The sequence below is a fragment of the Carcharhinus amblyrhynchos genome, chromosome 16, assembly GCF_965287045.1.
Source record: "Carcharhinus amblyrhynchos chromosome 16, sCarAmb.v2.hapA, whole genome shotgun sequence".
NCBI lineage: Eukaryota > Metazoa > Chordata > Chondrichthyes > Carcharhiniformes > Carcharhinidae > Carcharhinus > Carcharhinus amblyrhynchos.
In genome coordinates, this window is record NC_137339.1 from 46,848,037 (window position 1) to 46,875,158 (window position 27,122).

The 27,122-nt window shown below is 42.5% G+C and overlaps 1 protein-coding gene and 1 non-coding gene across 2 annotated transcripts; both read right to left on the reverse strand.

The window, feature by feature from the left end:
- Positions 1 to 708: 708 nt before the first annotated feature.
- Positions 709 to 25,816, reverse strand: acot8 (acyl-CoA thioesterase 8). Its single transcript, XM_080205227.1, has 7 exons — positions 25,691 to 25,816; positions 21,184 to 21,638; positions 12,569 to 12,705; positions 8,714 to 8,939; positions 6,516 to 6,673; positions 2,092 to 2,283; positions 709 to 1,368 (listed from the first exon to the last, which is right to left on the reverse strand). Exons 1-7 carry the CDS (start codon positions 25,814 to 25,816, stop codon positions 1,247 to 1,249), a joined length of 1,416 nt encoding a protein of 471 aa, XP_080061353.1. The 3' UTR covers positions 709 to 1,246.
- On the reverse strand, positions 20,815 to 21,013 carry LOC145354117 (U2 spliceosomal RNA). The gene has a single exon (XR_013888801.1). It is a non-coding gene; the product is annotated as a U2 spliceosomal RNA (small nuclear RNA).
- Positions 25,817 to 27,122: the final 1,306 nt, after the last annotated feature.

Here is a 27,122-nt window from a genome sequence, read left to right on the forward strand (position 1 = left end):
GCATAGATAACAGGCCAAATGGTCTCTTCTGGCTCTACAATAATGGAACTAAATATGATGTTCCCACCCAGTCCTAGGAAGACAGATTAGGTTCCGAGGCTTTAATAGAAATTATTCCGATACACTTCAAAATCTCATTTCTTTCCATGCTTTTTGAATGAGGTTATAGATAAGAAAACAAAAAATTAAATGCATTGACCTCTTACCACCCCTATGCAGAACACAATGTTGAGGGGGAAGGTTCATACAAGTTTTCAGAATTCTGAAAGATGTTATGGGTAAACAGTAGATTGGCAAGTAATAAGAGGACATGAGGATTATCACAACAAGGACATCAGATGCACTATACCTCATCCTGAATAATTTTAAAATAAATTGAAACTATTAAGTATTAGTATTAAGTGGGGAAAACAAATTAAAATAGTTTAAGAAGCGAACACCACTGTGTATTAAAATGGATTGAATGGTTTTGTGCTGTAATGTGCTAAAACTTCAAGCCAAACATTTTGGTGAAATAAATCCCATTTATTTTTAAACATCTTGCAAATCATTTGCACAGAAGGTTGGTCTGGAAAAAGATTTGTGGCACAGTTGTTCAATAGAAGTGGCACAAGTCAGAAACAGGCTCGATAATGGATGTGATCTAAGCTGATCAGTTTTGACGCTGTACACTGATTATTTACAAAAAAAAATGCAACAAAGCCATAATTAGCACAAACATGATTTTAATAAAAATATAATTTAATTTTGAAAATGTCTTGCAATGGATTCTTTACACCAGAATGTACAAATATATGCTATTATGATTTAGTCACTATGAACTTAAGATCATTTTTCTGAATCCTGAGTATGAATTTTTCTTGAAAGGACCCTTGAACCACAACTAAACCGTACACATCAATGCACATTTAATGAAATAAATATTCTATAAAACAATCCAATATCCCAGCTGAAGATCTTTAATGCATTAACATTACTAGGCCATGCAAACTGTGACACTCAGGACCTAGGACACAATCACAGCTTAATTGCTTAATGTGCTTTCTTCTGTACCCCCAGCAGCAGAAATTATCACAAGTCCCAAACATTTTTTGCATTCTCTAATCTGATGTAGTCCTTCGATTTTAAATTACATTTAAATATGTATATCGCAGTTAAACATTTGGGAATCAGGGGACTTTATCTGCTGTGCAGGCTGAAGAGGACGAAGAGACAAATTGCCACCATTGGCAATTAGCCTATTTTGTCACAAATTGCTTTCATTGGGGGTTGTTGGTTTCACATAAAATACTCCTTCTTGAGAACAAGAAACTGCCAAGATTCCATTTTGTTTCCAGAGACAACCCTGTACCAGGCCTCTGCAGCCACCTACACACAACAGTGAGAAGATCATGAGCTAGACAGAAGTCACCTGGTGTTACTGTTATTAGAATTTGAGCACTGAGATGAATCCTTCTCTTGCTTCACCAGCCTATTCTCTCCAGGACTCAAATCTTCCTGAGGGAGCATAGGTGGATCACAAGGCAGCAAATCTGCACAGTCTTGTATTGATTGCCTGTTTCTCTTTTTGCTGCAACATTCTACACTGATTCATTGCTTCCTTTTTGGGCAGTAGACACTGATAATCAGAAGTTAGAAAGGGCTCCTGGAGAGTGTTTCCATATTTGCTGGTGCCCTTTGTGATACGCACACAGTAAAGAAAAGCTGGAAAATCACAGCCACACTTAATCAATACCTGGCTAACAGGATGGGCAAACACCTGTTCAGATATATCATCAATGCTATTCATGCAACAACTGCTATCAGAAGCATGAGAATTGCTCAACTATTAATCTTTGTGTGACAAGGGAACTCATTTGGCCTATGTCCAGCACTTTTCTAAATGGTATGGTTAAGATTAATCAAGAACTAATTCTGTACGGAATGGAATGGACAAAGCTCATCCCACCATGCTAACGCAGACAGTATCTAGGCAGTCTACCCCTGATGTTTTCTTCCCCCAAAAACTATTTTGGCATCAATTTTAAATAGTTAATGGACCATATCCATCACTTTCTACGCAAATTGAACCGTCAAAACAGAAAAACTTACCGGACCAGGGACTCTCACATTCATGTAACATCCACTCGTCAGACCGAAATGGGGCATGGAACCACATGGAATGGTCAAGGGATGCCATGAACTTAACCCTGTACTGCAAATGAGGCAATAATGCAGTTTTCAGGAAGGAGTAATCAGAGATGTAGGCAGCAACACAGCAATGCAACTTCATGTTCCCATCACCTACAAAATAATTACAATTTTACACTGTTGGATCAGGATGTTGGCATCTTAATATCAGAGTTATGTGCTAAAGTATAAAGAGCTTGGATTTATATAGAACCTTTCACATCCTCAGGACATCGGAGAACACCTAGCAGCCAAAGAATTACTTGTGAACTGCAGTCACTTGTTCTGCAGACAGATATGGGAGGGACTTTACACACAGCATGATCCCACAATCAATAATAAGGGGAATGAACAGTTCAATTGTTTTGCTGGATTTGGTTAAGGGAGGAACGTTGGCCTGAACAGCAAGAGGCTATTCTCGTTCTTTAAATAATCCTTTGGGATCTTTCATATTCACCAGAGTTGAAGTGCCTGGATTTTCATGTCTTCTTTCAAGCAGGATCGGAGGCAGGGGAAATTAAATATAGTAGGTAGGACCCAAAACCCAGATCTCCGCTCCCATTCCTGCCGTGTGGGATTTTTACAGGCCTCGGATAAGTGTAGTGAGCTTACACTCAGTGATCCCGCCTTGCCTACTTCTTTGGGGGTTGGCCTTGTAGTCACCCATGGAATTGGGGAACCCCAGTCCCTAGTAGGGAATTAAAAGTACTATCTGCTCCTGTAATTGGTTTACTGACAAGCCTTGAAATTAAAAGTGCGTTCCTTCAGTTTCCACAGTTAAATTCTGCATTAGTAGTTAGATGTGTTTTTTACTGCAGTGAGTGGGTGTAGGGCTCTTTCCTGCACAGGTAGTTTCATCAACATTGTGTTAGTGTTGAGCTGCATTAGAGTTGTTTTCTTACTGGAAAGTGTGCGGTTATGCATTCAAAACCAAGAAAACATTTCTTGGGATCTGTAGTAGAATGGTTTTAAAATAACTTGAAAGCCCAGAGCCCTTTTATACTGAAAGAAGGTAGAGAAGATTTAATGGCAACATAAAGATTGCTTTGATTGACAGGACAGCTGGTGTAGCTTAGCAGAGGGAAAAAAGCTTTATTGATTACACTATTACATATCTTGAATATTTGAGTGTCAAAGGTCCAAGCTCACTCATTTCAGGAGACTGTATTCCCATGTTGATTGAGAGTTTTAAGAGGACATCAAAGAATTAAATTTCTTTCATGTGGTCAATGAAATAGATCTATTTGTTTTTACAACAGCGTGCCCACTTGGCCAGATTTACTACTTTTCAATTACTAAGGAGAACATTTTCCCCCGTAGGGAGTATGTTTGAGTGAAAGTTCTATTATATTGTTCATCCCCATTTCAAAGAAATGGCTCCTGAGGTTTCCCCATAGATACTTAGAGAGTGGTTACGGAAAAAAATGTGCAGATTGGGCCCAGATTTCAGGGTGGTGGTGGGGTTAGGTAGAGGTTGAAGCCATTGGGGGTTGGATTATGGAGCGCACTGAGATGGGGATGGGTTTGAGGCCCTGACAATCATCATTAAACTTAGCCAATATCCCAATAAACGTAGCTGGGGGTTCTAGCCTGCTAACCTTACCATTCCATCAATTTCCATGCTGCCTCAGGCCTGGTTCTGGAGGCAGTAGGTCCAACACAAAAATACAGTTGGTGGAGGCCTTCCCTGACTTGAAATATGACTGGCAAGGGTGTCTTTTTATAAGGAATTGGGTCTACTGGATCAGCAAGTTTCCCAACATGATCCTCCCACATCTCATTTGAAAATCCAACCCAAGGTTTCAGTTTAACATTTTACTGAAAAAGAGACATTTCTAAACATGGAGCACTCACTCGCTAGCCTAGACTTCTGATTGGAGCTTGAGGAATACTGTTATCATGGAGGTGCCATCTTAGATGAGATGTTAAACCTGGGCCCCACCTGTTCCAAGATGGTGTAAAGGATTCATGACATTATGTGAAGATAAGTTATTCCAATGCCCTTACTAACATTTATTTCTCAATCACCATAAATAACAGATCACCTAATAATCTATCTTTGTGGATTCTTGATGTGCATGAATTGGCTACTGGATTCCTTCAAATTGCAATAACAATTATTGTCTGTAAAACACCGTGGGATGTTCTGAAGTTGTAAAAAGTGCAGGAAAGATGGAATACGGGTTGCACATTTCCAAGCTGGTTTGGGAGGCTCTGTCCCTTTTTGACAATTCCATTAAGGAGACTGGTTTACGATATCTACAGAAGCAATCTGCAAAAAACATTTGGTAATGAATAGTCAATTATGTTTTACTCCACAATAAATACATGATTTTTTTCATTTTAACCCCAAATCTTTGGGTTTGAAACATTTATCCAAATTTTTCTCCTATAATTTCTGCTTAGTGCAATGAATCAGAGAGGGAGCCAATCTACAACATGTGGCTTTGCTTCAATAGCACACTGCAGATAGAAACCCTGGCTAAGGCAATGTTACTGTCACAGGGTAGGAGGTAGTCTGGATCCTGTGAGTGGAGCCTTTATAAATGGCACAGGGACTGTGATGGTTCTTCCAGCCCAAATCCTTTGCATGGAGATCTATGGGGCTGTGGACTCTCAAAATGAGAATCCAAAAAAGGTTTACCCTAACTGCTTTGCTTTTCTATTCTTTTCTTCTATTAATAAAGGCAAGAAGCCTGTGATTTTTTTTAAAAAAAGTTTCTTCAGTGTGCCTGGCCACCTTCAAAGCTTTGTGTATGTAGACCTCCAGGTCCGCTCCTGTTGCTCTTTAAAATGTAGCATTTAGTTTTGTTACCTCTCCTGATTCTTTCTATCAATGTTTCACTTCACAATTCTCTATTAAATTTCACCTGCCATGTGTCCTTAATTCGTCATTCACTGTTTTTTGGAGTTTTGTATCACCTGCAAACTTTGAAATTATGTCTTGTATACCCAAATCCAAGTTATTAATAAATATATATGAAAATGATCAGTGGTCCTGATGCCAGTTTGAGAACATTGACATATACTTCCCCGTGGACTGAAAAATAGTTAATTACCACCACACCATGTTCCATCTCCTAACCAATGTTGTATCCATTCTGTTGTGGTCCTTTTAATCCATGGGCACTCTGTTTGTTAAAACTTGTGATACAATTAAAAAACTGGATAAATAAGTTCATGAGCTTACAAAATCAAGTGCTCCATCTGGTGTACTAAAGTTACAGTATCTAGGTTCCACAATGGGCATTCCTTAGTAAGCCTAAAACTATGGCACCCGTCACAGTAAAATCAGTTTTGCAATGATCACAGAGCTCTTAACAACACTATGTATTCAGATTTTCCAAGTGTCACAAGTATCTTTCCTTCCACCCTTTCCACAGGCCTAGGGTGAGTAAATGATGGTAGTATTGAGGTCCAGGAGTAAGACAAGGTGGAGACCCACTGATCAGCAGGCCTCAAGAACAAGCAATATGGACAGCCAGAGGAGCAAGTGGCAGATGTTAGAAGCAATTTGGGACTTTCATATCTTTGCTGAACTGTCAATGAGTATGAACTGGGTAACTGCACATTAGGAAAATATCCTGACAACAATGGAAATACTTATCAGACTGGTCAGTCGTGATTCAACATTGAACTCATCACAAAGCCATGACATTGGTCTAGGCAAACTAAGCAGATCTAGAGAGGTGATTCTCAAACTTTATTGCATCATATTTTATCTAAAGATAGTTAGCGTCTCTTTCATGCCTGTAGTCCTTGAAATTGGCAACTGTGCCCAAGGCAAGGTCCCAAACAAGGGAGAGGAGAACCAACTCACATTAAAATTAGCCTGTTAAGATAAAGCAGTAACAAGATGCTTGGCACCAACATTAATGTATCAGAGCAAATTAGCTTTCACAAGATGTTTATAGTAACATTTTTCTTAGTTTGATTCATTACTTTGTACTATGCCTTAACAACTTTGGATTTTTCATATGAATGTGAAGAAAGAAGGTCAGAATGGGAAGCTGCCACACTGACAAGTAGAAATTTGGATTTGAGAGAATACCAATATTAAATTATGTTTTCAGAATGTATCCAGTTTTTGGGTAACTTCTATGGGATAATAGTGTACCCTGCTTGATCCAGACCTAATACTGTTCCTTTTTCTCACTAAAGCTCTCTGCACCTCTTACAGGTAGACCTCATGATAATAGTGACAAGTATCACACAATCTCAAAACCTGCTTTCCCCTCAAATTTGGTGGTGTCCAGCAGATTTGACTTCTAAAGAAAAGGGACCCAATTTTACTCTCCCAATTCACACAAGCAGAAATAATCCTGAAAGCAAATTTGGAATCCTACCTATGTAACCACGTGCTCGAACCCAGAACTGCTGTACAGGCTCCGTGGCTATATGTCTGAAGTAACCTGGTGGATTTATGGGTTTGATTTCAATTGGAGCCTCTTCAGCTAATATTTTGGTCAGATCCATTTTATAATTCTCTGTTAGATCTGGATCTCTAAAACTAAAATAACATTTTTAAAAAATATAATCATATCAATGCACAGTTAACTATTTTTAACAACAATGATTTGCATTGGCAAATATGGTAGCTAGTTTATGTAGAGCAATATGTAGTAAATAGGTAACAAATGAATTGCTTTTGATGGAGCTAGCCAGACACTGACCAGGATATCAAGAAATCTTCCTGCTGTAAGTTGCTATATGGAATCATGTGAATCACAAAGGGAGATAGGGCTTCAGATTCTCATATTTGAATGACAGAACCTCAAATAATATAGTAATATACTAGATTATCTGCCAGAGGCTTAAGAAAAAAGGAAACCTTAGTTCACAAGGGAAATAAAACTGTCACAGTAACATCTGAGAGACAGTGTGTTGTAAAAGCCAAAACTGTAACAAATGGGGTATGCTTCTATGGTGCCATTGCCCCCACAGTATCTCACCAAGTGAACCCCTTCTTTGCAAGGCCCCAGATTAAAAGTGTTGGAAACCCATTTGAGTGCAGAGGTTTGCAGCCTAGTGTGGCTTTGGCCTCATCGGAAATTAGTCCAAGTGCACTTTCTAACAGGAGTAGTGAATTCGTAGTAGGTTAAAGAAATTTCAAATAATCAGGGATTTAAGTTACTATTAAAATACTAACAATAAGTGAAATGACCTTAGATTAGGCTTAGAAGTTAATAGGGAATGGGCTACATAAAGACATGTATAAACACAGCAAGTGATTTAACTAAGTATAAGATTTGAACAATTATTTCTGATTTAAACATGTATTTTGGATTTTTAAAAATGTATTTTAGCCATGAAGTCTATACATTTTAACCAAAAGCAGGTTACCGTGAAGCCTGATGGGATAAGAGGCATGACGAGAGGAACCACATTCTTTAAGACAATGAAACTACAAAATGTGCAAGTTCTCATCAATGACAGTTACTAGAGCCCTTTATGAATAGGGTAGTTCATACTGTCCAGATAAGTCGTCTAAGAATATACATCTGTCTGATTCGGCCATTGATGTGAGCAAGTGTTGGTGAGAACATTAACATTGACCTTTGTAGCTAAGCATCAGGGGTTGCTAAGGAATAGGGGAAGTAGCATCGGCATTAGAGGGAGGAAGCATCCGGATTTTACAGGCCAATGAAATCCCACGAGGTCAGAGGGTAAGAGACAATTGGCTGAAGTATATGACAGGTATTAATAATGATTGGTATTCACAGAATCCCTACAGCGCTGAAGGGGCCACTCAGCCCATCGGGTCTGCACTGACCACAATCCCATCCAGGCTCTACTTGACTGGTTCATAACTAACAGAAGGTGGGAAATGTAAACTTGAGAAATGTAAAATTGACCTGTCTGATGCATTGTAACCTCAGGGTGGTATGGGAATGCTTAAGGCCTTCTCTTGCAGTAAGGCATTGGACTGCCCAATGCTCATTCTCCCGTCAATCTTTGGTTAATAAAGATAAATCTTTAACCGGGATACTGGATTTCATGAGTCGTTGTATTGGCTGAAGTTTTTGGCATATCAGAGAACCGCACAACATGGACCTTAGATGCTTTCACCCTTCCTTAGGCCACAATGTTGCATTCAGAGTACATCAACTGTTTACCAGCTGGTTTCATAGAATCCCTACAGTGCAGACACATACCAGGAATTGAGTCTTTCAGTCTGCCTATTTTAGTATGGTATCATTGACAAGAATTTGGTTATTCATTGAAGATTAGAGGGGCTAACTCATAATAACAATTTGTAAAAGTTTCTTCAAATTACAATGCCTACCTAATAAACCATTCCCAACTAAGGGAAGATATTTGCACTAAACTGGCATTATATGTGAAATTACAATTATATTTCCAGAACCTCTCTATGCAGTTAATGGTTAGAGAAGCTAATAAGCTGTTGTCAATCTAAAAATATAGCAACTTGAGTCTGTCTTTAGAGTTATACAAACCATTATACAAGGGGCCTGATATTCTGAAGCATTAGTACAGGATATTATAAATAATGTCTTATCTCAGTGCTGGCTAATTGCCATACGTCAAGTATTTTTCAATGAGCTCCTCCTGGGTCAATACATTTTTAGGGGCAGGAACAACAGGCATGGTAAACTGGTGTTGAATTGGACTCTCCATTTTCTTCTGGAAAGAGGCTTGGCAAATTAGGATTGGGTACCCATGCTGGATGGCTTTCACCGAACGGACAGAAAAGCTCTTACCATCCCGAGTACGATCAACTCTGTATACAACTGGCACACTGGGATCACCTGCAGTAAGATTAAACACAATGTTAAGGGTCAGGGCTTAAGTGTAATTATGTATTACAGTGAAACTGACTTGATAAAAGGACAATCCTCTTATACTCCATGCTTTCCACATTTAGGAGTGATTCGTAATGAATAGATTGTTGGACAACACTTCTTTCTTTCTTGGGGTGTGAGCACTGTTGCTCAGGTCAGCATTTTGAAGTTTTTTTTTATTAGTCACAAGTAGGCATGCATTAACACCGCAATGAAGTTACTGTGAAAATCTCCTAGTAAATCCCCTGGAAATTTAGTCCCATCCCCAATTGGTCTTGAATGACTGACTGGCCATTTCAGGAGGGCAATTAAGAGTCAACTACATCACTGTCATTCTGGAGTCATGTGGGCCAGAACAAGTAAGGACTGTAGATTTCCTTACCTAGGCAGATTTTTTTTTAAGCGGCAATCAATGATACTTTCACCATCACCATTCCAGGTCAATCAAATTTAAATTCCAGCATTTACTTTGGTGGGACAGTCCAAAGATGTGGAGGTTAGGTTAATTGGCCATGCTAAATAGCCCCTTAGTGTCAGGGCAAATGTGTGACGTTACGGGAATAGGGCCTGGGAGGGACTGTTTTTGATGCAGACACGATGGACCAAATGGTCTCTTTCAGCATTGCAGGGATTCTATGTTTTGAACCATGTCCTCAGAGCACTAGCCCAGGCCCCTGGATTACTCGTCCAATGACAATAACACTATGCCACCATCTCCCAAGATTGTAAAATATAGTTATTTTGTTACTGCCAATTAAAAAGGTTGCATATACTAAAAGGAGGGAATGTTTTGGGAGAACATTCAGGTACTTGCAAAACAGTCCCCCCTGAAATTTTAGTCTACTAACAAACTTGGTGTGTACTTCCAAAATCTGTTTTGGTTTTATCACAATGTTTAATAAGAAAGTCCTCAAACAGAATGTGGGGTTTTACTTAGTTGCTTATTACCACCAAAAAACTTACAACTGTTTAAAATGTTATTAACAGGCTGGAAAAACAAGGATAGAATCTCCTATACCAGCTTGGAAATGTGTGAAGCACATCTCATCCTACTCGAACAAACCATGAAAATAAAATGATTTGCAACAAGTAACAAATCCAAAAATCACCAATCCGAATGTTTAGAAGAAAGTGATCACTTCCTTGAGATAGCAATTGTTTGACAATTAATGTTAATTTCAAATGCTGGATAGCATAGCTATCACATGCAAAACAGTGAGGTGAGAAATGCATATCCTTTCCCTATCTAGTGTTTTCTCTTGTAAAATGTATAACAATACATGGAAAATTCCTCTTAAAGCACCAATACATGGTGACCAAGATATGCAGCAAGTTAATGTTTTGTCACAAAACGTAAAGCTTCAATTTTAGCAAGTTCTTTAATGGATTTTGAATTGCAGAACAGTGTTGTATTATGCCATTTCCAGAAATGCACAACACATGCAAGTTGCAGACAGCAGCTCTCCATCTGTACTCCTCTGATTTATTATTAGCAATTGCGTCAATTTATATTGCCATTTTAACAGCAAGATAGCTTAAAGCACATGACTAGAAGCTTAGGGAAAATGAACACAAGTGCTAGGGAGAGGGATGTTGGTCAAAGAAATAAGCTTTAGGAGGGAAAAATAGGTGATCACTACATGCTGTGTGGGCACAAGCACATGTACACAAACTGATAAATTGGATACTTCAGACAGACAGAATTAAAGGAGTCATTACACAATTTGTAACGGTCCAGCCACAAACTGAATGTGAACTTTTGCCTCAAATTTTCTGGGATGGAGAAGAATAGTTCTATCTGTATCTATTCAGGGTTGTAGTGGATCTTCCTAAACTATGGCAGTCGATCTGGAGAACCCTGGAGTAAGTTCCAAATAGTTTACTGCTCTCTATCCTTCACCCTGACTGATTTGAGAGCACCAAGACAGCATTCATGACCAACCCTCTGACTGAAGTGGAAAGATTAGTTAATTTAGTAATATCTGACCTGCTGGGTCAGTTAACATAGCTGCTGTTTATTTACAGTGCATCAAAAATAGTAAAATTTATGTAGTTTCATTTAAATTTATTAAAAAAACACAAGGGATATCCTCCCATTCCAAAAAGAAGGTTGTCTGCCCTCCCTTTTCGCTCTGTGTCCTATCCCCAACATCATCAACATGGATGTCAGCTTTGTTCCTCCTGTGAAAATACATCAGAAGTGTCAAATTTCAATTTAGTTATCTGGTATGTAGCATGAGACTGTTTTCCTATATATTGTTATGAATGTTGCCTAACTGCAGCGAATTACAGACTTTACTTTTCAAAATCAAATTATGTTTCACAGAATTGTTTAGATGCACAAGGAAGCCATTCGACCCATATGTCAACAGTGGCTCTCCAAATGAGCATTATGCCTTTTCCCCCTCCACCTGCATTGTTTCTATTCAAATCATCAAATGCCCTCTTGAATGCCTTAATTTTTTAAATTCTTTCCACAGGATGTGGGTTTCCCTGGCTGGGCCAGCACTTACTGCCCGTCCTTAATTGCCTTTGAACGGAGTGGTTTGTTAGGTCATTTCAGACGGAAGTTAAGAGTCAATCACATTTCTGTGGATCGGAAGTCACACGACTAGGTAAGGGTGGGAGATTTCCTTCTCTAAAAGACTTTAGTTAACCAGATAGGTTTTTACAACAATGGTTTCATGGTCATCATTAGACTTGTAATTCCATGATTTTTACTGGGCTCAAATTTCAGCATCTGCTGCTGTGGTGGAATTCAAACATGAGTCCCCAGACGAGTACCCTAGGTCTCTGGATTACCACTTCAGTGACAATACCACTATGCCACCACCCTTCCTACTGAATTTACTTCACCACACTTCCAGGCAGTGCATTCTAGACCTGAACAACTCATTATAATGAAAAAGCTTTTCATCACATCCGTTCCTTTTGCAAATCACTAAATCTGAGCCGTCATTCTTGATCCTTTCACAAGTGGGAACAATGTCCTCCTATCTCCTTTGTCCAGCCTCCTCATGATATTCATAGAATCCTACAGTGCAGAAGGAGGCCATTCAGCTCCTCGAGTCTGCACCAACCACAATCCTACCCAGGCCCTCTCCCCATAACCCCAGGCATTTAATCTGACACTAAGGGGCAAATTAGAATGGCCAATCAACTTAACCCACCCATCTTTGGACTGTGGGAGTAAGCTGGAGCATCTGGAGGAAACCCATGCAGGCATGGAGGAACATGCAAACTCCACGCACAGTCACCAAGACTGTAAATATAAGTGGTTACTTCACTACAAATGAAATATCAGGAATTGTAACTATATTTTTGATAATGGCAAATACATTTTGAAGTTCTGTAATATCAGCAAACTGACATGCAAGTTTTTTTCTTCTTGGCACCCATGGAACAAACATGCCGTTGTTCAATATAATAGCAAATATATCTAACAATGCAGATTGTTCATTGACATTCTCTGGGCAAATCCTCCTGTTTGTGAGAGCACAGCACTGTCTGAATTTCTGATGCAATGCAGGTTTTAGTTTTCACAGCTGCTTTACAGGAAGAGGAGGAACTAGCCAGTGAAGAAGTTCACATTTTACCTGCTCGTACAAAGTAACCGTGCAACGAATGAACAAAAACATTCTCAGGTACAGACATTGCAGCAGCTGCTAGCGACTGGCCCACAATCTGTCCACCAAATAACACACGACTGCTTGGGATCCAGTGAGGTGTTCCTCTTTTAAAAAAAAACAAGCATAGAAGAGTGGATGGGGCAAAGGGAATTTAAAATTTAAAACATAAAACATGGAAATTTTGATTTTGACAGGATCACAGAATACTTCATTTTTAATTTCTCTGCACAAATTCATTATTTCAGTAGCACTATGATACAATTTTCTATATACTCTACCATGTAGTCTTCACACATTTCCACAATCTACTTTCAATTGGCGGCACGGTGGTATAGTAGCTAGCATGGCTGCCTCACAGCATCAGAGACCCAGGTTCAAATCCTGTTTGTGCAGAATCTGCACGTTCTCCCCGCGTCTGCACGGGATTCCTCCCCGTGCACTGGTTTCCTCCCACAGTCCAAAAGACACCCTGGTTAGGTGAATTGGCAATGCTAAATTCTCCCTCCGTGTACCTGAAAAGGCACCAGAGTGTGGCGACTAGGGGATTTTCACAGTCACTTCATTACACAGGCCTACACGCAACTTCAATCATAACTTAACTGCATGAAACTCACCAGCCTCAAACATAGTCGGTACTGGCCTCAAGCTATGCAAAACAAAATACACTACCATTACCAATTGTAATTTTCTTTATTAGATTTGTCACTTCCATTCACCACTGATTTTAACTTTGCTAAGTCTCCTCAGGTTTTTAAAGTTCTGATGAAGCTCTGACAAATGGCCATCCAGACTTGAAACATTAGTTCTATTTTCTTCACAGATGCTGTCAGACCTGCTGAGATTTTCCAGCATTTTCTGTCTTTCTTTTAGATTCCAGCATCCACACTATTTTGGTTTTGTTTTAAAGTTATCCTTGATCTTTTATCTATTGTGGTTCAAAAACTCTTACGCCCTGCTAGACTTGTGTTTTTCCCTCCTCCTGAATATGTTTTACTTTGGTGTAGAATACCACTGGTGCTAGCACTTACTCGTACCAAAACCAAGTGATCATTCTGTATACATAACACTTCATGGTGAGATTCAGCTAGTATTCAACATTGATAAGCATCATAAATGCACCTCCAAAAAGGAACTGGTGGGTGACAAGAATTACAACCCTGATTTGAAGCTCTAGTTTAATTTTGGTATTTTTTCAGAAACTCTTGCAACCATGCCAGTGACAAACGTAGCACTTTGCATTCTTTTGGCTACAGCAGAAAGGTTAAAAGGAGGACCCTGACATTTGGCAACCCATGGTCTCCACAGATTTCGCCCAGACTTGCATCCTGGATAGAACACTAATTTCACTGAACGCAGTTAACCACCTCGGCACAACCATTTCACAAGACAGAAAGCCGACAGGGCAGTTTGAAAACATCACTTTTTGTAGTAATTTTCCAACTCAGCATAAGCAACTGTGCTTGAGAATTCCAATACCTCTACTTATGGTTAGCCATCAAATTAAACAGATACTTACCTTAGTGCATTGGTTAATGTTTGATTAATGAAAACAGTATTTGGAGAGTTGATAATAGGCAGTGCTGACTCCTATAAAAAGCTATTTAACATAAATCAAACGTGCTGAAAATAGAAAATAAGAGTCCAATGTAAATATAAAAACATTGCAGTCAAGTTCCTTCTGTTAACATATCAATTTCTAATTTAGGTTCCCAGTGTCAGCATCAAGAGTCTAAAGTCAGTTAAATAGCACAGCACATGCAGAGTTGACTTTTACTCAACACAATTGCCTCAACCTCTGAAGATTAACCCATCCTATTTTTCCCACTTGCTCTCAATTTGCAGTTGAGAGACATGAACATTTGCACTTTCATTGCTCCGACCCTCTTATGTCCAATGTTTTCCACTTGTTTAAAACAAAGCACATCATCAGTAATTTAGGGTCATGTCTTAAACAAGTTTTCCACTTGTTTAAAACATCACCCTAAATTATTGATATTGAATTGTCCCTAACACTTTATTCAGTCATTTGACCAAAATCTCAATATTTTAGACTAACAATTGATGTGCGTTTTGGATACAATAATTCAAAAGATGACATCCAAAGACACAGCCCTCATTTAGACATTATCCCATCGATTACATAGATTCTCAGAGCTTTACTGAGGGGCCTTTTGTCATAAGAACATAAGAAATAGGAGCAGGAGTAGGCCATCTAGCCCTTCGAGCCTGCCCCTCCATTCAATAAGATCATGGCTGATCTGTCGTGGCTCAGTTCCACTTTCCCACCCTCTCCCCATAACCCTTAATCCCCTCTCTTATCAAAAACCCATCAACCCGCGTCTTAAAAATATTTAGCGAGGCAGCCTCCACCACTTCAACGGGCAGAGAATTCCAGAGATTCACCACCCTTTGAGTGAAGAAGTTCCTCCTCAACTCCGTTCTAAACCGCCCCCCCTTTATCTTGAGGCTGTGCCCCCTAGTCCTACTGTCTTTTTTGAGCGGGAAGAGTCTCTCCACCTCTATCCTATCCATCCCATTCATCATCTTATACGTCTCAATGAGATCTCCCCTCATTCTTCTAAACTCCAACGAGTACAAGCCTAGTTTATTCAGCCTCTCCTCATAGCTCAACCCCCTCAACTCCGGTATCAGCCTAGTAAACCTCCTCTGCACTCCCTCCAAGGCCAAAATATCTTTGCGCAGGTGCGGCGCCCAAAACTGCACACAGTACTCCAGCTGCGGCCTCACCAATGCCCTCTACAGCCGCAGCAAGACCTCCCTACTTTTATATTCAATCCCCCTCGCTATGAAGGCCAGCATCCCATTCGCCTTCCTGACCACATGCTGCACCTGCAAGCTGGGTTTTTGCGACTCATGCACAAGGACCCCGAGGTCCCTCTGCACTGTCGCCTGCTGCAGTTTTTCGCCACGTAAGTAATAGTCCTTCCTACCATTATTCCTACTGAAGTGGACCACATAGAACTCCAGTAAATTTGTCAGACACGACTTCCCTTTAAATGAAACCGTGCTGCGTCTGCTCTATCAAGCAATTCCCTTCAAGATGCCTCGCAATTTCCTCCTTAATGACAGATTCTAACATTTTACCTACCACAGATGTTAAACTAACTGGCCTATAATTCCCCGCCTTTTGCCTGGCACCCTTCTTAAACAACGGCGTAACATTAGCCGTTTTCCAATCCTCCGGCACTTCCCCGGAATCCAGCGACGTTTGGAAAATAACCAAGGCATCCACTATCACCTTCGCCATTTCTTTCAGCACCCTCGGATGCATTCCATCCGGTCCTGGAGACTTGTCCACAATCAGCCCCTCCAGTCTGTCGAGCACCGCCTCTCTAGTAACAGTAATGTCATTAAGATCCTCTAGTCCTACCACCTTTCCATCACTAACACCCGGCAAATTATTCACGTCCTCCTCCGTGAAGACAGAAACAAAAAAGTTATTCAATACCTTAGCCATATCCCCATCCCCTACCCCTTTCTCATCCTCTAAAGGACCAACGTTCACCCTAGCCAGCCTCTTCCTTTTTATATATTTATAAAAACTCTTGCTATCCTTTTTTATATTAAGCGCTAGCCCAGCTTCATAGTTTCTCCTACCCTTCTTTATCAACTTCTTTGTCAATCTTTGTTGACATTTAAACCTCTCCCAATCTTCTTCTCACCCACTACTCTTAGCTACTCTAAATTCCTCCGCTTTTAATTTAACACTTTCCTTCACCTCCTTCGTTATCCACGGCTTATTACCTCTCCTCCTACTGTCCTTTTTGACCATTGGAATAAATTTCCGCTGAGCACCAAGAAAGATCTCCTTAAAGATCCTCCACTGCTCCTCAGCAGACCCTCCCTCCAACGCGCTCCCCCAGTCAACATTCACCAATTCTTCTCTCATCCTACCGTACTCCCCTCTATTCAAACAAAGTACGCGTGTCCGGGAACCCACTTTGTCCTCCTCCATCTGCACCAGAAACTCCACCATACAATGATCACTCTCCCCAAGAGGGTCCTTCACCACAAGGTCCCTAATTCTACCCGCCTCATTACATAATACCAGATCCAAGATAGCTCGCTCCCTCATCGGCTCCAACACACACTGTTCCAGGAAACTATCCCGGCAGCATTCCAAGAACTCCTCCTCGAGCCCACCGCGTCCAACATGGGTCGACCAATCAATATGCAGATTGAAATCCCCCATAACTACGGCCGTCCCATTCCTGCACGCCGCACTTATTTGCGCGTTAACAGCCCGCCCCACCTCCAGATCATTATTCGGGGGCCTATAGACGACACCCACCAGCGTCTTCCTCCCTTTGCTGTTCCTAATCTCCACCCACAACGATTCCACGTTCTGCTCCTTGGCTCCAATATCATCCCTTGCTACCACCTTGATGCTATCCTTAATCAGCAGAGCTACGCCCCCCTCTTTTCCCTCCTGCCTATCCTTCCAAAACACTTGATAGCCCTGTACATTCGGCTCCCAGTCCCTGTCACCTTGCAGCCACGTCTCTGTAATGGCCACCAGATCTTATCCATTTGTGTCGATCTGCGCCACCAGCTCATCCACTTTATTCCGAATGCTTCGTGCATTCAGATAAAGTGCTTTCATCCCAGCCTTCACCTGGACCCTATTTGCCGTAACGCCACCAACCACACTCACGCCCCCTACTCCCTCTATTATTGGGACATCCTCGGCCTCTTCCCTTACCTGTACTCTATCCTTAACTTCAGACCTCGTAACGTCACCTACCCTCGCACCCTCCCCCCCCCAATTAGTTTAAAGCCCTGTCTACAGTCCTCTTTACTCGATTCGCCAGCACTCTGGTCCCAGCACGGTTCAGACCAACCCCATCCCGCCCGAACAGGTCCCACCTACCCCAATACTGGTGCCAATGCCCCATAAATTCAAACCCATTCCTCCCACACCAATCCCTGAGCCACCCATTCACTTCCTTAATCCTGTCAACCTTATGCCCGTCTGCACTCGGTTCAGGCAGTAGCCCAGAGATGACCACCTTGTCGGTTCTACTTTTTAATTCCATTCCCAGCTTTTCATACTCCCTCCCCAGATCCTCAGTCCGCATTTTGCTTACGTCGCCGGCACCCACATGTACCACAACGACCGGATTCTCACCCTCCCACTCCAGGTTCCTCTGCAGCCCAGCTGCGACATCCCGGACCCGAGCACCAGGCAGACAACACACCCTTCTGTGCACTTTGTCATTGTGACAAAGGACAGTGTCAATACCCTTCACCCCACTATCCCCAATCACTACTACGTTCCTTTTCCCCTTCTCTTTGCCTATGTCCTGTTGCATCACTGTACTGTGTAGAGTTTGCTCACCAACCTCACCTGCCTTGTCCTCTTCCAGATTGGAAGCAAGAACCTCAAACCTGTTATGCAGATTAAGAGGCTGAGGCCTCCGCTCCCCACCCCCCTTCCTCCTCTCCCCACTCTCCTTCCTCTGCTCCTCACCCCCCTTCCTCCTCCCAGCAGCCCCCTCTTGTCCCTGACCCTTAGAGTTAGCCAGTCTAGGGGGGGTGGATGTCACTTGCACCCCATTGACAGTGGCACCCTCTCTCCCCCTGATGAGCCTCAGTGTCCGTAGTTCAGAGGCCAGCTCATCTACCTTGAGCTGGAGCTCCTCCAGCAACCTGCACTTACTGCAGACATGGTCACTGGGGTGGACCCTGGAGTCCACCAGTTCCCACATCATACAGAAACCACACATCACATGCCCCTCCATTATTCACTGTAGTAGTTTTGAAAAAAATTTTTTTTTTCCTTGTTTTTCAAACGAACTCACCTGGCCTTTTTTCCCTCCAGCCCTTTTTGATATTAAGCCCTAATAGCTCACTCTGCTTCCCTCTCACTCCGCTGCCCGCTCCGACGCTGCCCGCTGTCTATACCAGGCCTCCTTTTAAACCTGGCGCTGATTTAAAGCTGTTGGCCCACAACTGCCTTCTAACCACTCCCTCAGAATTCTTAAAGCAGTAAATACAATAAAAAAATGCTTTAAACAGTTCTACAAAGAACAAAGTGCTTTAAACTTATTTTAAACAGGTTTTTAACAGGTAAAATCTTAGCTCTCTCTCTGCTCCTTCACTCGTCTGCTCCAGCAAACAATGGAAGTCCCTGTATATACACCAGCCACCATGCATCTATACATTTGAATCCCATTTTCTAGCATTAATGCAAAATACGACAAATGCTGGAACCTGAAAAAAAAACAGAAAAATACTGGAAAATCTCAGCAGGTCTGAAAGCATCCATGGAGAGTAGAGTCAACATTGAGTCTAGATGACCCTTTGTCAGAGCTGAGGGGAAAGTGAGTCAATAGACATTTATACTACGATGGTAGGGAGGGGTAGTGGGATTAAACATGGTTAACAACTTGTCGAACACCAGAAGGTAAATGGGAAGCAGTGACAGTCCTCTCCTAAGGAGGACATTAGTGAACCAGATGGGTTTTTTCTGACAATTGACAATGGTTTCACAGTCATCAGTAGATTCTTAGTTCCAAGTACTTTTTAATGAATTCAAATTCCACCATCTGCTGTGGTGGGATTCGAACCTGGGTCCCCAGGGCATTAGCTGAGTTTCTGGATTAATAGTCAAGCGATAATACCACTAGGCCATTGCATCCCCCTTTGCACAGGGTGAAAGGGACAAATTGAGATTTTCCAGCATATTTCTGCTTTCGTTCCATTTTCCAGCACTAGGTCCATAACCTTGTATGCTTTGCTATTTCAAACGTTCATTTAAATGCTTAAGGGGTTCCCACCTCTACTACCCTTTCAAACTGTAGGCTCCTACCACCTGTTGGATGAAGTGAAAATGTTCTTTTTTCCTCAAATCTCCTAAGTCTTCTGCCTCTTACCTTAAATCCATCCCCCTATGGTTATACTCCAGGGATTTACCGTATCAATGTCTCTCAATTTTGTATACCTTGATCATGTCCCCTCCCCCGCAGTCTTCTCTACTCTGAGGAAAACAATCTCAGCTTAACCAGCCTCTCTTCATAGCTGAAATGCCTCAACCCAGGGAATATCTTGGTGAATTTCCTTTGCACCTTCTCTAATGCAATCACATCTTTCCTGCAATGTCACATCCTTCCTATAGTGTGATGACCAGAACTGCACACAATACTTCAGCTGTGGCCTAACCAGTATCTTAAATAACTCCATCATAACCTCACTGTTTTTATATTTTATGACTCAGCTAATTCCATATGCCATCTTAACCACCTTATTGACCTGCCTTGCTGCCTTCAGGGATCCTCTGTTCTTCTGTACTGCCTACTGTCGTACATTCCATTATAAATTCTTGTATAAGTATTGTATATTGTCTGGTATACTTGTTAAGTCTCCTAAAACGTGATGTGGAGATGCTGATGTTAGACTGGGGCGGACAAAATGCGAGGTCACATGATACCAAGTTATTGTCCAACAAGGTTATTTTTCAGCCTTTTGGCTAAGATCAAGTGTAGTATTGACATGCTGCACTTGGTTGAAGTCATTAGGTTACATTTCAGCTTCATTTGAAGCAATTTTTTAAAGCGGCATCTCGGCCTTTTGGCTAAGATGCAAATAAGATCAAGCCTTGGAGGAGGAGCTATGCCTACTCCAATCAGCTTGGATCATGTAGATCAAGCCCAAGACAGGAGGTGAGAGCCCTGTCTTGTCAGCTTGGATCAGGAATGTCCCAACTTGTTAGGACTCTGGATTGGATTGGAATAACATTTTTTAAAAATTGAAATCACTATTTCAAGTGATTCCAAATAAACCTTTTTTTTTAAACTTTATTCCAATCCAATCAAGTCAAATTAAATCCAATTCAGAGTCCCGACAAGTTGGGGCATTCCCGATCCAAGCTGATAAGACAGGGCTCTCACCATCTGTCTTGGGCTTGATCCAGTAAAAAGACTGACAACACCAGGTTTTAGTCCAGCCGATTTATTTGATAGTAAACTCACTAGTTTTTGAGGGGTTTCCCTCTTCTTCAGGTGAATGGAGAGTTCTGGCCTCAGACAGTGAACTCTCCATTCACCTGAAGAAGAGGGAAACCCCTCGAAAGCTAATGAGTTTACTATCAAATAAATCGGTTGGACTAAAACCTGGTGTTGTCAGACTTTTTACTGTGTTTTACTTTTTACAGCGTTGGATATGTCCAACGCTAGCATATCCACATCTTGGGCTTGATCTGCATGATCCAAGCTGATTGCAGTAGGTATAGCTCCTCCTCCAAGGCTTGATCTTATTTGCATCTTAGCCAAAAGGCCGAGATGCCGCTTTAAAAAATTGCTTCAAATGAAGCTGAAATGTAACCTAATGACTTCAACCAAGTGCAGCATGTCGATACTTCACTTGATCTTAGCCAAAAGGCTGAGAAGCGATAAACCTGTTAAACTTTAACCTGGTGCTGCGAGACTTCTTAACGTCTCAGGCAGTAATTAACTCACAGCAGTAATTGACTTCATTGCAGTGTTAATGTCAGCCTTACTTGTGATTAATAAGCTTTGAAAAACTTTTAACTGATGAAGGACAGGTTACTGTGCCTGATCCACCTGTAGAGATCCACCTCCAATCTCTCCAAATTCAGGACACTGGTAACCAACGCACTGCGCAAATCCGCAGTGGGAGAGGGCGAACTGCTCCCCGGGGCCGGGCTGCCGGGGGGCTGTGCCGGAACCCTGTCATCCGGGATCGTGCTGCTCCCTGGGGCTGGGCTGCCGGAACGCTCTGCCTCAGCCCTGCGCCCTGGGGCCGGGCTGCCGGAGCGCTGCGCCGGGGCCCAGTCGCCCTGGGGCCGGGCTGCCGGAGCGCTGCGCCGGGGCCCAGTCGCCCGAAGCCGGGCTGCCGGAGCGCTGCGCCGGGGCCCTGTCGCCCGAAGCCGGGCTGCCGGAGCGCTGTGCCGGGGCCCTGTCGCCCGAAGCCGGGCTGCCGGAGCGCCGCTCCTCTCCCCGGCCCACGGCCGCCATTCCGCCGGCACAAGGAGTTGACCAATCGGAAAACCAGCTTTCTGAGTGACATCCAGATCCACGAATCAGAAAACGAAGCACGAAGTCATCACAATAACTTTGATTCTAGCCAATCAGAGCCAGGCGGAGGCCGGCGCATTGGGAGGAGCTCCGCCCAAAACTGAATGCTAATTGCATCCAATGCATGGTGGTCGGTCTTTCGGGCGAAACAAGTAAACCAACTTAAATTACGTTTGGACAAAAAGGGGGCAGCTCCCCAAAAGGAGGGGGAACGGCCCGAATAGAAACAAAAGGTACAAAGGAAACTTAAGACACGTCAAATCAAAATGTGATTATCTGGGTCTATAAGGTACCTCAGCCCCTGCGGTGCCCAACGGGCACGGAAGGCCTCGGCAGTGCCCGCGGACACCGCGTGCTCCCTCTCCAGGGACACCCGGCCGCGAACATAGCCGCGGTAGAGGGGCAGGCAGTCGGGACGGACGGCCCTGTCGATCGCATCCAATTCATGGTCCACGCAAGGGATTTGACTCCAGTGGAAGTCCTTCTTCGGAGGGATCTCCCCCAATTCTCTTGGGGACCTGGGGTGGAGGCTGATGCATACAGCAGTTCCGTACAACTGTAGGTTTCACGGGCTCCCAAGATGCCCCTTCTGTGGCCTTGTGGAGTGCATGGACCATGTCTACATTCTATGTTTTAGGTTGCAGTCCCTTTTTGTTTTCCTGAATAACCTTTTATTAATATTTTGTTTGCATTTCAGTCCCACACTCTGATCTATGGACACCTGGTGCGGAGAGGGGTGGGTCGTGATGGTGAACCTGCTCCTAGGCCTGCCGAAATACACCTTTAACATGTCCAGGCAGCGAGCGATGGACAGAGTCATCTATTCTGACTGTTTGCCCCTCTACTGTGGCTACGTTCGCAGCCACGTGTCCCTAGAGAGGGAGCATGTGGTGTCCACGGGCGCAGTTGATGCCTTCCGCGCCTGTTGAGCACTGCGGGGGCTGGGGTGCATTATAGACCCTGATAATCACATAACGATTTGATGTTTTAAGTTTCCTTTGTACTTCTGTTTGGGTTGTTCCCCCTCCTTTTGGGGATGTGCCCCTTTTACTTTGTCCCTGAGTTAATTTGATTTGGTTTGCCCTAAAAGACATGCAAGGGAGTTGATTTGATTTATTATTGTCACATGCAGTGAAAAGTATTGTTTCTTGTGTGCTATACAGCATACAGTTTATAGAGAATGAAACAAGACAATGTTACAGTCATAGGTAGGATGTTGAGAAAGGTCAACTTAATGCAAGGTAGGTCCATTCAAAAGTCTGAGCAGCAGCAGGGAAGAAGCAGTTCTTGAGTCAGTTGGTACATGACCTCAGACTTTTGTATCTTTTTCCTGACGGGAGAAAGTGGAAGAAAGAGTGTTCAGGGTGTGTGGGTCCTAAATTATGCTGGTTGCTTTGTTTAGGCAGTGGGCAGTAGACAGAATCAATGGATGGGAGGCTGGCTTGCGTAATGGATTGGGCTACATTTAAGATCTTTTGTAGCTCCTTGTGGCCTTGGGCAGAGCAGGAGCCATATCAAGCTATGATACAACCAGAAATAATGCTTTCTATGGTGCATCTGTAAAAGTTGGCGAGAGTCATAGCTGATGTGCCAAATTTCCTTAGTCATCTGAGGAAGTAGAGGCGTTGATGGGCTTTTTAAATATAGTGTCAGCCTGGGAGGACTCGGACAGATTGTTGGTGATCTGGATACTTAAAAACCTGAAACACTCGATCCTTTCTACTTCATCCCTGTTGATATAGACAGGGGCATGTTCTTCCTTACGCTTCCTGAAGTCGACAATTTCCCTCGTTTTGTTGACATTGAGGGAGAGATTATTATTGCTGCACCAGTTCACCAGATTCTCTTTCTCATTCCTATACTCTGTCCTGTCATTGTTTGAGGTCCAAACCACTGCGGTGGTGTCATCAGCAAAGTTGAAAATCGAATTGGAGGGGAATTTGGCCAATCATAGGTGTATAAGGAATATAGTAGGAGGCTGAGAACACAGCATTGTGGGGCACTGGTACTGCGCATGGTCATGGATGAGGTGTTGTTGCCTATCTTTACTGATTGTGGTCTGTGGGTTAGGACCTTCAGGATCCAGTCACAGAGGGAGGTGCCAAAGCCCATGCCACGAAGTTTGGAGATGAGTTTTGTGGGAATAATGGTGTTGAAGGCTGAACTGTGGTCAATGAATAGAAGTCTGAAATGGGTGTTCTTGAAACATACAAGATCCAGGCTGAAAGAAAAGGCAGGTCTGACAGCATCTGTGGAGAGAGGACAGAGCTAACATTTCACAAATCGTTCAGCTTCTTTGGATCAAAATCCTTGAATTCTGTCACTAATAACATTGTGGATGATCGCGGTGGTTGTCCCTTTACTGTGGCTATATTTGCAGCTGGGTGTCCCTGGAGCAAGAGTATACAACGGCACTATTGAGGTTTTCTGTGCCACACTTTGGTTTGATGTTTTCAAGTTTCATTTATGATTTGTTTTTGTTTACGGGAACCGCCCTTTTATTTTGTTTTCCTCAGTTTGTTTTAGTTTGATGTTTAACTCAAAAGAATTGGCTAAAACCAAGCATCAGAGCCAAGCATCTAATCATGTCTAAGTTGGGGTGCATTGCCTTTTCTTGTCAACCAGGATCTTGCATGTTTTCCTTGTGTGTACCATGAATTGGATTTAATTTGAATTTGGTTTTTGGAGCAGGTAACGGGGGGATTAGGACTCCCTCAGTCCACCTAAACACATTGGCTTGTAACTTTAAGAAAAGAATAAATCATATTTTAAAATGTGCCCCCCATGCAATGTAGCCTGTTATTACTGAACATGGACAATGTCACCTTCTTCTGCTCAGATCCGCTTTCATTGTGCAAACTATGTATCTGCGAGCAGCTCGATAAGCCCTTGGAGAGTAAACCATGACACAAACAAGATCAAGTTCCTTTGCTATACACGTGGCTATTTCACCAATCCTGCACCCTGGTCATCATCCGAGACATCTTCTTCTTCATCTGTGCGTTAAAAATGAACTGCGCTCACTGGAACATGGTGTACAAACCTCTAAGGGAGGGGACTCTGGTCACTAACAGCACTGTGGATGTACCTACACCACATGAACCTCCTTAAATCACTGCAGTTCATTAGTGCTATTAGTGATAGAGTTCAAGATTTTGATCCAGAGAAATAGAATGATTTGTGATCTATTTCCAAGTCAGGTTGATGGCTGGTTCTGAGAGGAACTTGCAGCTGATGGTGTTCGCGTGTGTCTGATGCCTTTCTTCTTCTTGATGATAGTGGTCATGGGTTAGGAAGGCATGATCTAAGGAGTCTTGGTGAATTCTTGCAGTCCATCTTGTAGATAGTACAAACTGCTCCTCGTGTGCACCGCCGGTGGTGGTGGGATGTCCGTCAAGAGGGCTCCTTTGTCCTGAATGTTTTTGCACTTCTTGAGTGTTGTTGGAGCTGTACTCATCGAGACAACTGGAGAGTATTCCATCACCCTCTTATGTCTTGTAGAGGGTGAACAGGCTTTAGCGAGTCATGAGGTGAGTTATTTGGCCACAGGATTCCCAGCCTCTGACTGACACTTGTAGCCACAAGTACAGCTCAGTTTCTGTCAATGCTAACTCCCGGAATGTTGACTGTGGTTGCATCAAGCTGTGTGCAGACTTTTGGTACGCAAAGAACAAATGTCACTGTGTGCTGTGATTCCACCTGTCCTTGGGTGTTGTGAAGGTTTGGCTGGTCACTATGCCATTGAACACTACGTTTAGCAAGACCATGCCATACCAACTGTTCTTCGTGGATAAGTTAATGCAGAAAAACACATTTGACCATTAGTCCACCACACAGTGGTCAGCACAGAACATCCTTAGAGGCCTGAGGGAAAAGGAGATGTTGAATCCTAATCAAATGCTTCCATGAGCAGACTGGCAAAGTAATTTGATAGAGTACTTCATTGCCAGAACTTTCAAAAAAGCACCAAGATTGGTTGATGGTGGGAATGGCCCACCCCCATGAGATGCTTCTTACTTGCTGGGAGTCTTACCCCCTTTTGCATATAGCCTTTCAGGTGGCTCCCTGTGATGCAGAAGAAACCATTGTCCACCTTGTCATAGAATGTGCCTTTGCAAAAAATGTCTAATGATATGCAGTGGTTTTTGTCAAGATTCATCCTGAGTTTCGTGATGCAGGACTCTGTGATCTTTGGGCTGTTCCCAAGGAACGCTCACTGAAATAAACATCAACTACAGCTGGATTACTGTCAACTTGATGATTCTGCCTGAAACTTGCTGGTCTTCTAGTTGTTCATACAAACAGTTGTTCATAACCAAGTATTACAGACAGGCAAATTGCAAAGTCTGGGACCAGAAGCACTGGCATTTGGAACAGCTATTGCATAAAAGCAATTTGGGAAATACTTTCAGTGGTGGTATATTAGGGTACTAGAAACTGGAAAAACCCTCGAGTAATATGTTTGACATGTAATGGACATTGCTACACTTAAGAGTAACATACAGCATTGGAAGAAAGTGATTTGGTATTGCATCTTATGTAACATCAACTTTGAACTGAATATACCTTTATGTACATAAAGTACTTTAATAAGTTTTATAAATAAAGAATGCTTTTCTGGAAAACAAATCTATGATTATAAAAAGTCCAAATTGCCTCCCACAATTGGCTTCCTGTTTGACATGAGAGTTCCCTACCGAAACACAAGAACAAACAAAATAGGTGTGGGAGTGGATCACTGCGACTCCTCTACCCTGCTCCACATTTAATAAAATCAAGGCTAATCCTTAGACAGAATTCCACTTTACCACCCAATCTCTGTGAATCTTCAAGTGCCATCTTTTACCTACTGTTCCAACAACTTCACTCACTTCTCAATGTACCACAACCCCATTTTTTATTCATCAATAATCTCCAGCAATCAGGCCTCATTCCAAACTTTTATATGCTCCACCCTTACATGTCCTTACGGCTACTGCAAGTTTTACATCCACATTTCTCAAATTCCTCATGTTGTCCGCAACTCAGTGTGGCTGGGCCCAAGTAGACCTTGCAACACTCTCACTGACACATTTACTTCTCAATTCACAAGTCTCCCTGGGGTAGCTGTGAGGGGATGAATCGTGTTGGGATCCTGACCCTCTTAATGGGACTTTTCCACCTCACCACCCTCATAATCAAATCTGTCTGCAACAACTTGGGAAAATTCTGCCAATTAACTTGTTTTCCTGTTTGCAGAAACTGCCTGATCTGGGTATTTCCAGCATTCCCTGTTTATATTTCAGATTTAACTCATTGTATTTCGCTGTTTGAAATGGGATAACATTTGCAGTTCAAATAGAAGGAGCAGGGGTACTACGTAGGCTTCAGTTATGTCAGCCCCTCCACACCAGCTGTCAGTCTCTGAACTGATATGTAACACAAATTCCTGCTGTGGTTAAAAATAGCCTAAGCAGCAAGGATCA

Excerpts from the sequence above, each read along its gene's own strand:
- acot8 (XM_080205227.1), bottom strand. The coding sequence starts at position 25,816 with ATGAATCTTGACAAAAACCACTGCATATCATTAGACATTTTTTGCAAA. Across the intron at positions 12,706-21,183 it reads TTGGAGGTGGATCTCTACAG|AGGAACACCTCACTGGATCC; the intron begins GTGGATCAGGCA and ends TTTTTTTAAAAG. Across the intron at positions 1,369-2,091 it reads ATGTGAGAGTCCCTGGTCCG|GTGGCTGCAGAGGCCTGGTA; the intron begins GTAAGTTTTTCT and ends TGTTGTGTGTAG.